The 10,714-nt window shown below is 53.9% G+C and overlaps 1 protein-coding gene across 1 annotated transcript in view; it reads left to right on the top strand.

The window, feature by feature from the left end:
- The first annotated feature begins 10,577 nt into the window (after positions 1-10,577).
- Positions 10,578-10,714, top strand: part of LOC102368844 (histone H1x) — a 2,202-nt gene continuing 2,065 nt past the window's right edge. The window contains exon 1 of the mRNA XM_006017809.2: positions 10,578-10,700. Within this exon, the coding sequence (XP_006017871.1) occupies positions 10,578-10,700 (123 nt within the window). The remainder of the gene's footprint in view (positions 10,701-10,714) is intronic.

Raw genomic sequence — 10,714 nt, 5'->3', positions numbered from 1 at the left:
GATGCCACAGGGAGTCCAGCACTACCACCCCACAGTGTTCCACAGCAGGGCCCTGGTCCTAATACCTATTGGTCCTATCACCTCTTTCCTCTCACTGAAGAGACTTTTCTTCACAGACTATACTAATGATGGCCTCCATAGTCAGGGGCAGAGAGGAAGGCTCCATTTCACTTCTGTTGCTTTCAGGACACAGTAGTACACATGTAGAATGCTTTCAGCAGGCTAGCTATTCTTCTGTTCTACAAGAGGCAAAAATCTACCCCTTATCACTGCCCTTGTGGTGGAAGGTGCTGCCTCTTGGGGCATTAGCATTTCACAGAGCACCTCCTGGCCCCTTTTCCCTCGCATGAAACCTCTTCCTGAGAGCAAAGTGCATAACGCTTCAAAGGCTTTAGTAATTAGAAAAGACACAAATGAAGTTTGCATCTCTTGTCCCAGCACTTTTATCATAGCATACTATCATTAAATATGTTGTGAAGGATGCACCTGCTTAAATGCTGATAGGAAGAAACATCCATATCCCTTTTCTCATACTTGAGAAATCTTCTGCATAGTCTATAAATGAGCTTGCTTTCATTAATTTCTGCAGATCTCACATCCCTACTGTTCTAATCTGCTTGAAGGGAGTCATTCTTAGTTTCCAGGGAGCTTCAGCAATCTATGCATGTAACCCATGCATACAATGCCCAACCCTATAGTTTCTATCTAGAACAACTTTCTCTGGGCTTACTCAGCATTATAAAGCTTTGGCATTTGAAGAGTCCCTTTACCTACTAAGTTGCAGTATACTGTGCTAAACCAATCTTGTGGTAGATTTAATTCACTTGGGTGGTCACTGGTCAGGGAAGAAGCTAGATAATGAATATGGAGATGCAGTTGTTGGTCAGCATAGTTTTGCCATTGCTGTTGAGTGGCTTCACAGTTTTTTGGCCCCAGGGGGAGAAGTCCAGAGGGCCTGGAGAGCACAGGTGAGGCTGGCAGATGGGTTATGGGTGGAACAGATTTCACAAGATGCTCTTTTGGCTTTGTTTCCCCATGTGCTGCTTAGTATAGAGGTAGGTGCCTGGCCATGGGCTTGTGCCCTCTCCTCTCCCAGCAGCAAACATCAAACTGGCATTTAGAATCTCTTCTGTGCAGAGGGGTGGATGAAAAAGACTTTCTGTGACTCAAAGAACCATTTTTAGTATTTCCTTGGAGTAACAAGAAGGCTTTTAGTCTCTGAGTGTAATGTTTCTGAACAGGTGAGCAATGAAAGAGATTGCAGAGATATCCCAATGTTTATAATAGCACCCAAAGGCTTGTTTGAAGCAGGGGTAGGTGGAGGGTATGTGTACAAAAGGTATATCTATGTTGTGGCAGCAGCAGACCCTGGGTGGGCTGTTCCCAAACATGTTCTGCCAACCCATTTGATTTTACATACTCCAAACCTGTAGGTTTTTTAGCAAGGGTGCTCTACCGCATTACTCTCCAGCTGCTCATAAGCACTTTGTCTCTCAAGCCTCAGTGATGACCACAAGCAACCTGTCTTTAGATGTGAGCTCATCTGTCCTCCCTCACGCACCAAAATGTGTGTTAATGTTTCTTAGGGAAAAGAAAGAAGCCTTCCACTTCATCCACAGTGGTATGAACAGCAGCAGGATCTGCAGCTTCCTGCCCTGCACTCTCGTTTCTTGACCTTCTTGGTCCTTACAGGCCTCGGTGCTAATAACCAGTCTGCTCCACTACACGCTTTGCGTGGCACTGTGGCAGCACTGTCGGGGACACTACTATGCAGAGTCATCCGTCTCGCGGTGCCAGGCCCAAAACCGTGCTTCGGGAATCTCCCCTGGGGAGCCTACGGCCACCTGTCCCCTCTCTTGGAGAACACCTGCCAGCCTGGGGTAATGCTGTCACCACCCAGGCACTGGTCTCTGGTAGGGCTCTGCAGCCTGGGGTCCACAGACCCTGCAAGCCATGGTGTGATTTGCCCACAGTAATCTTTTGGGTGCCTTTTTTTCCACCTAAAGCCTCCCTGGTTAGCCTCAGGTAGGATTGGGGTTATAGACTAGCTCTGCTGGTCAAGCCAGGAGCAAAAGGCTGCTCTCCCTCCTTCAGTAAGCCACAGCCAAGCACACTGTAACCAGTACCTTTATTGATCCAAGAGGGAGGCGGGGGGTAGAACAAAGGAGTCAGAATACACTTCTGAGCAAACATAAACAGTATGAGTCTTTCAGATATTGGATGCAATGATCCTTTTAAAACGCATCTTCCTACACTTTGTTCCTAAATGCTGGTTAGTTTCCAGGTTTTTACTTGTAGTATAAAACAAACATCCAGACTGCAGCCTGAAGGTACCTTGCTTGTTGCTTTCAAAATGCCCATGGGAGGAAGAGAGAGCAGTTCCCTCCCCCTAGGAATTTTATCTGCCCAGGTCACCTGATTGCTCAGCCTGAACCAAGGAGAAAACCCAGGAAATACAGGGGTCACTTGGTTTGGCCAAAGTGAGTGACAGAGAGAGAGGGATTTCTTCATGGTACCACTTTGCTTTGGTGATGTTGCAGTGTTAAAATCCTGGGTTGTGTGTGGAGCTGGCTCATAGCCAGCTGTCCTGGGGCTTCTCTTGTGTTTTCCTCTTGTGCAGGCAGCTCACAAGTCAGGAGCAAGTGGCTTAGAGAGCTTCAGTGGGAAATGTTGTGCCTTACTCCTTTGCTGCTGCTGTCATCCCCAAGTTAGAAAACAATGCTGAGGGGAATTGGACCACGTGGAAGGCTTAGGTGTTCTGCGGATAAACGTGTAGCTTCTAGGGATCTTTTCCCATGTGGGTCTGCCTTGAGGAGAGGTGGCTTTGACTTGGAGCGGTACTTAATAGCACTCCAGGGCAGGCACAAGCAATGGTTTTCTGGGGAGATGCTGACTCTGATGTGGCGGGGGGATGATTCCAGTGCTAAGCCTTCACTGCCTTCTCGCTGTGCCCCAGAGACTGCACCAAAGCCTGGGAATGAGTGAAGGTAGCGCATGGAGAGAGGCTGGCACCTACTCAGGGCCATGGGCTGTGTCAGCTCATTCCTGGACTTTGGCATGTGCAGGGCAAGAGGGGGTGTGGATAGGCTATGATGTTACTCAGGGTGCACAGACTTTGTAGGAAGGCAGCAAGGATGTGGCCTGAATTCTTCCTTTCAGTTCCTGGCCACTCTGTTCATCTCTGTGCTAGCATCAATGTTGTATAAGAATAACACTTTCCAGCAAGCATTTACCACGTACTGTAGCCCACCTGTGATTTTTAACTGCTTGAAATGACTCTGACCACAACATTCAGTGAACTGCACCTGCTGACAGCAGTTCAGACGCAACTGCTGCTTGCATCCTTTCAGCTGTTAAGTGAAGCCTCAGATCAGCACTCAGCCAGGAACTTGCACCCAAGGCCCTTGTAAGCCACCCTGGCGAGGACAGGATCTATGAGAGTCTCTGTACTGTTATCTTACCTCAAGGCTGTGCCATCTGGAGCACAGCTGTGCCCTACTTAAGGGTGAAGGTGTTGCCTTTTGTCCTTGCTGCTCCCCCCCCACCACGATGGGGTGGAAGTCACTGACTTGGCGCTGCTTTGTTTATCTAGTCCATGTTTGGTTTTCATGCTCCTGCCTTCCTCAACCCTTGTAGAAAGAAGCAGACTCAATGTTGCCATTTTTAGTGGGATTTAGGAAAACTTACTAGAAGTGTTCTCGGGTCCTGGAGCAGTGAGAGTTGTGGCTTATGTTTAAGAAGCAGTTTGAAGCTTTTGTGGTTGGGAACACAAGCCTGACAACGAGACCTGAGTGCCCCATAAACACTGACAAAGCCCAGCACAAATTACTCTAAAAGGCTCCTGGGTTCCAGTTGGATGTCAGAATTTTTTAGATGAGGAGAAGGAAGCTGGGTGCCTGATTCATGACTTCTAAGCAGTTGGGGTTGGTAACACAGCAGACAAAGGGCTGAAGGCAGCTCCCCTACTGTGTCTCATGTAAAAGTGAAAACCACCCTGAAAACTTAAGACTCAGATGTGCAGCATACCCTGAGATACTTAGAGTTGCTGAGTACCTGCTCTTGGCCTCTGTGTGAAGACTCCAGTCTTCTTCCTCTTCTTACTTATTAAAGTGGTCCATGCCTAATATTGTTACCCATGTAATTTTCTTTCATCTACTTCTGTTTGTCTTCGGTGCAGAATGTGCTCAGATGCTGGGGAAGTACTGAGCGGACTGCTAAGCCAGGGAAGGGCTTTACTGTCCATTTCAACAGGTGTCTGAATACTCTTATTCTGGCAAGAACAGGTTGTTGTTTTTTTTCACTTGAACTTAAACTTCTTCTAGAGGGCCATGAGTCACAAAGGCCCTCTTCTCCCAGCATAAGCCAGTAGACAGAAGTAACACTTGTGGGAAAAGCAAAGGCTGCTGCTATAAACTATTACCTTGTGGCTCTTGTGTTGCATCCTTCTGCAGCAATACATTGTGGGGGGCAGGGGGGAAGGACCCTTGCAACTTTAACCTTGTTCCATTAGTAGTGATTTTGCTTCTGTCCCTGGCAGAGGTAACAGTTACATCCTTGTTGTTCCCAAGATGTAGCTCCCTCCTTACACACACATATCCTTTAAACAGGTTTAAAGGGATATTTATCTGTAGCCTGAGTATCTACGAGGCCACAGGGCTACCTAAGGCTCCCACTCCCCTGCTGCCAGATTTTGGGCTTTGTGGCGAGACTCCGAGCCAGATAGCGCAGGCTCAGTCTGTGGATCCCAGAGCATGAGCATTGCCAGCTGGTGCTGATACAAGAGTCCTGTAAGGACCAGCCCTAGGCCCTGCCTGGCCATCTCACCCCCAGACTCTACAGCCCATCAAGCCTTGGTCTCCAGGGGCAGCTGTAGGCACCTGCCAGAAATAGGGCTCAGGGCTACTTGGGATCACAGAGGAGACTTGGAGGTGGCTGGTACAGTGCTCCAGGGCTGGGCTGGTGCCTGAGGGTGACTCGAGGCTCTAGGGAGCCAGGGTGAGAGGTGAGGGGACATCCTTGGTGGCACTGAGCCCTGGGAGCCCCAAGGGCTTGAGAAGCACCATGCACATGCATGAGCTTGGGCCTAGCTCCATGGATGTCACACAATTGGGAAGCTGCACCATGTGTCCAGGCAAGGAGCTACCCTGTGACTGCTGTGTACAGCCAGAACTGGAGCAGAGACAGGGGCAGGGGAAAGGCTCTCCCCTCTGCAATCACAACAGGGAGGGCTCATTGACTGCAATCCCAGGGTTGCGGGGAGGAAGGTTAAAAGATACCCTGGTGTTTCCCACTATGGGATATTCAGACAAGGACTGTGGCACATCATTGGTGCCCTGGGCAGCAATTGCAGGGGTTACTTAACCTGCCCTCACCACCCCCTCAAGCAGGGACAGAGATTCTCAGCATGCCTAGGGGGGTGCAGGTGAAGGAGGCTGTATGGGACCAGGCTACCTAGTGAGGCTGTGGCATCTCCAGTCTTGAACAGGTCCAAGAACAGGTTGAGCATACCCTGGGCTGGGATGATCCTACCATGACCAGATGGTTGGACTAGAAGACATTGTGTCGTCCCTTCCAGCCCTACTTCCCTAGGAGCCTATGTAACTGGCCAGCAGTCCCTTTATAGTGTCAAAGACTCTTCTTCCTCATCTTCTGGCAGGGCCCAAAGGGCAGATGAATGGGGCTGGAGCAGTGCCCGGTTGCACTAGAGATGGCACCATGCAGCCCTGGGCTGGTAGCTGTGGGTTTTGGCACATGTCCTCTGCGCTGGGCTGTGGTGGAAAAGAGCTCATCTCATTCATCAGCAGATTTGCTGGCAGCTCCCTGGTGGAGGCAGATGTAGCACTAGCAGCTGAGAAAAAAATTGAAAAAATTAGCATCTTAGCCCTGACCTCTGTGAGCAAAGAGGTCAGGCATGCGAGATTGAGGGGGGAGGAGGGGAATGGGACAGATACGGTGCGTGTGTGGTGTTCTGTCCCCCCTCCAGTTACAGAGCACCTTTGCTTCCCATTTGCTGTAGGGGATATGGGACTGGTGCCCAGCTGAGTATGGCCAGGGATAGCAAGTGCATAGATACCAAAGGCTGTTGGCTTGTGAGGCTGCAACCCTTACATCTGCATGACAGCAAAAACCACTCCAGTTCCAGCTTGAACTCAACTTCATCCAGGGGCAAAGTCAGCTTGCATGCATCACTTCATCAGTGCTAATCAGCCAAGGGGCTGTGGCACCCTGGGGTGTCTTTGAGATTGTGCGGTGGGCTGCCACACAGTGGCAGCACTGTTTGGTGTGCAGACGATTCACATGATGAAACCCAGAGATTTCATGTAGAAATGCAGAGTGGTGCTGGCAGGCTGCCCTGCTGTGAGTGCTCTGAGATCTTTGCAAGAGAAGACCTGCCATGTTATTCTGCTGGAGTCAAAAAAACACGTGAAACCAAAGAACTGGCATTTTCTGAGGATGTTGGGCAGGAAGTGGAGGGTGTTGGAAGCTATTGAGGGATGTGGCATGTCTAAGGTTGAGGACCACGATGCTAGAGGCTCATGCACAGATAACAGAGCGCACAGCTGCTGTGCACTCCCAAACAGGAGGCGCTCCCCCAACCCTTCCAAAGTGGCTCAACCAAGCGGTTGTCCCTCTGCCCTGACTGTCCCGGAGCCAGAGGCCCTCACTTGCCATGGCCCTACCAAGCATCTGACTGAGCCAAGGCAGATGCCTTCTGCCCCATTAGCGCATGTGTGTTGGGGGCCAACCCCCCAGGAAAGGCCAATGCTGTCAGGGGTGTGGCAAGGTCTGCGAGGTCCTGTAAGTGCCGAGGACAGCCACTTCCGGCTGAGCCCCCTGCTAGGCACACCAGCAGCATGCACACAGTGCTGCTGGAGGCTCTGTTATGAAGGGCTCCTACTAGAAGCAAGTCAGAGACTCGGAGGTCTGCAGATGCCAGTGAGCCTTTAGCCTGCTAGGGGAGACAGAGCAGGGCTGAGTGATGCTCCACAGCTGTGACTCCAAATGGCAGTGCTAGGAGCAGCAGCTGCCCAGGCCTAAGCCAGGCACTTACAGATCAAAGCCCCCTGTGTAAATTGGCAATTCCAGCCTGTACATGGCAGAGGGTTGTGGTTACTCAAGGGGCCAAAGGCTGTCAAGGGAGGTGATGGAAGTGATGCCCAAGACAGGGATGACATTCACCCAGCTGCCAGGGCTTTTAAATCAGAGTGGGGTTGTCAAGGAAGCTGAGCCTGTGCAGATGAGCTAGGGAATGGACGGGCAAAGCAACAACCAGGAGCCTTTCCCTGGGCTATTTCCTATGACCCTCCTTTGTTCTCCAAGTACCATCACCTGTGGCTGAGCTGGGAGGAGAGTAGGCTGATGAAACCCTGGGGCTGTGGTGCACTGGCTGTAGGGTGGCCCTTCCCTCAGCCTGGTTTACAGACTTCAGGTCGCTCCCTGGCCACAGTGAAAGGACCCCCCCCCAACCCCTGCATGTGCATGTACATGCACACACCCATCCCTGCCCCTCTCCCCCATATTGGCATCCAAGGTACCCTCTGGAGACAAGTGAGACCAGGAGCAGGGGACAGCAGCAAGGGCTGGGTCTGGCTGTCTAGTCTTCTAGTCTGGCCTGTGTGACTTGATACCGCATTGTGCCTCCTTGGGCAGCTGAGATTTGCTGCCTCACATGGTTGTGTGTGTGAAATGGAAGCACAGGGCAGCGCATGGCAGGAGGATGGCACCAACACCAGCCAATGCTCTGAGAAAGAGACAGCGCAAGTGCACGCGCGAGCAAGCATATGTGTGTGTGTGTTTCTGCACATGCACACATGCTGAGACACACTTCCCACTGTACCCACTGTGCTCTGAAAAGGGGCTGCCAAAGATCCCTTCCCCATACTGCTGGCCGCAGCAGTGGGCATGGACCAGGGACAGAAGCTGGTCCTGGATAAATTTCCCCTGCCTTATTTGTATACTGCTGTAGCCTGGGATGGAATGGGTTAATGTTCACCTGGGATTAGGTGGGTGTGAGAGCTGGGCTCCTACACCCCTACTGTGCCAACCACCCATAGGGGACTGGTTGGGGGTGCACGTGCCCCCCCCCCAAGGGGCCGGTGCCCCCCCTGACAGCCAACACTGATGCTGACGGTAGGGCTGGTGCCCCCCCGCCCTCCCCTCCCCAACAGGGCCATCAGCAGCTTCTGCGGGTGACACCCCCCCGATTCAGGAGGCACCAGTCACTCATGCCACCACCACGCAACCATCAGGCCTGTTTGCCTACAGCCGAATGCTGCGAGTAACACTACAGATGCCCCAAGGGCTGGGATTCCCTTGAGGAGCAGGGCTCGGAGCCAGTGGAGAGGAGCTGGCTTTAAAATGGAGAGCACAAAAGCCAGAGGCATCACACATACCAGTGCAACACAGCCAGCCAGGAGTGTTGACACGGCTACTGCTTGAGTCCAGTGTGGAGCAGAAGCCAAGGCCCACCCCCCCTGCCGTTTTCCAGCTGACCAGCATAGCTGTCTGATTTAAGGACGACACGCTGTGGGCCACACGCTTTCCCTTAAAGCCTCTGCCAGGAGCTGCGCTAATGTGAACACGCGGGTGGAGCCACAGAGACAAGCCTGGGGAGTGTGTGCTGTGACCTCAGGGCCCAGGCAGATGCACCCTCACTAGCGGCTATGTCTGGCACTGCCTTCCTAGGTCCTCAGCTGCTGTGGAAAGGCAGGGGCACCCAGGCCTGCTCCGCCCAGAAATCTATGCCAGGACGGTGAGTTTCCCACCACTGTGCACGGGAGTCTTACCAGTGCCTGCGGCTTCCCTGCAGTTAATTTAGGTTGATACAGCTGTAAGAGGAACCGTTAGCCTGGCCGATAGTTGCCAGCAAGCATGTTGTGGGGTACTGGCAGGGTCAGGGATGTGTCACCATCAGTCTCTGCAAGCGAAGCGGGGTGCAGCCACAGAGCGCTCTGTGTGTGGGAAGCGGTGCCCCGTGTGGGCTGTGCCTGAGTGATGTTAAGGAGAGAATTGGTGCAGAGGAAAATGGAGTCCGGGCAGGCAACAGCAGAAAATAAATTTGCTCCAGATCCGCCAAGAGCCAACCCTTCAGGGCTCCAGGGGACAAGTGACCTTATTGCAAGCCTTCCTCTAACTAGCTTTAGAGGAGGATTTTATCCCATCAAACTGCGCAGCCCGTAGCCCACCTGGAGGCCCTTGTGAGGCTGCAGTCAGTTCCCTCGGTCCCCTCAGTTTGCCCATAGTCTCAGCCCAGGAGCTGCCTGTACAGGTGTTAATTCACACTTATGGTCTAGGCCAATGGGGGGACAACTGTTTTTTTTAGGCAGGGGTGCCACAAAGTCTATCCCCCATGCACTCCCCAAGGATCCCCTTCTCCTGACTGATCTGCTGCTCTGCTTTCTTCTCCCTGCCCCTGCCACATGCTGCACACAAAGGCTGCCTGTGCCACATGTGGCATGCATGCTGGACGTTGGCCACCTAGGAGCAGCAGTGCAAGTCTGAGAGTAGAGACCACAACCAATGGGATCCAGGTGCTGGGAAGTGCTCAGCTCACTATGCTACATACTTGGACTGCTGCCTCTCTCTCTCTTTCTCTTGGTGTCTGCCTGTGCCTCTCTCTCTCCCCTTCCCTCTCCCTCCCCTCCTCACAACCTCAAGAGGAGGCTGGAGAGCAGTCTCCCCGGCCCAGCCTGCAGCACCCCCAAGCCTCTGGGCTATAGAGCAAGGCCTCAGCTCACCAGACTTCTGCTTTGCCCTAGGAAGCCTGCCCCCCTGGCAACACAGCTCAAGAGGAAGATGGAGAAGGCTGCAGCCCAGCCCGGCTGACCCACACACTGGCTGTGAGGACACTCTCGTGGGCAGGTGGAGGCAGTGGGCAGCTTCCCCCCAGGCCAGGCTGTGGCACAAGCCTCTTGCTTCCTTGCCCCAGGGAGGGCAAAATTGTCCCTGGGCCCAAAGCCTAGAAACCTGATGCTCTTTTCTTTTGGGATCACTCCAAGGATTCATCCCCACCCCCAGGCTGCCCAGATCCTGCCACTTCTTGGCTCTGCCCCACAGCTGGCAGGCATCCAGGGCCCTTAGTGCTGATCCCCAGTGTGATTTCACTGCCACTGCTTCCTTCCCCAGGTGGGCTAGGGGCAGACTCCTGGGGGGCTTGCCTCCACGGTGCAAGCAGACAGGGGAGGAGGAGGCTGGGGCTGACAGCTCTGCCAGAGCATTAGAGCCGGCATCCCCAGGGTGTGCATCAGCCAGGCAGCGCTCCTGGCCGAGGGGCTGGAGGGGGAACCAGGGTCTGCCTGGGGCTCAGCCCCGCCCCCCCCCCAGGAGGACGTGGTCCCTCCGCCAGCGCCGGGGCAGCGGAGGCGCTGGTGGCAGAGGATGGAGGACGAGGGCGAGGGCGGGGTGGGAGCAGTGGGGCCCTACTGCCTCTCGGACCGCAGATCCGCCCTGATCGGGCCCCCCTGGCCGAGGGGCTGGAGGGGGAACCAGGGTCTGCCTGGGGCTCAGCCCCGCCCCCCCCCCAGGAGGACGTGGTCCCTCCGCCAGCGCCGGGGCAGCGGAGGCGCTGGTGGCAGAGGATGGAGGACGAGGGCGAGGGCGGGGTGGGAGCAGTGGGGCCCTACTGCCTCTCGGACCGCAGATCCGCCCTGATCGGGCCCCGGCTGGTGCTGCACGGGTCTCTACCCCTCGCCCGCATCGCGGTGCGGGGGTCGCT

The sequence above is a fragment of the Alligator sinensis genome, unplaced genomic scaffold (assembly GCF_000455745.1).
Source record: "Alligator sinensis unplaced genomic scaffold, ASM45574v1 scaffold839_1, whole genome shotgun sequence".
NCBI classification, from domain to species: domain Eukaryota; kingdom Metazoa; phylum Chordata; order Crocodylia; family Alligatoridae; genus Alligator; species Alligator sinensis.
This window is presented reverse-complemented; position numbering and strand designations above follow the sequence as displayed.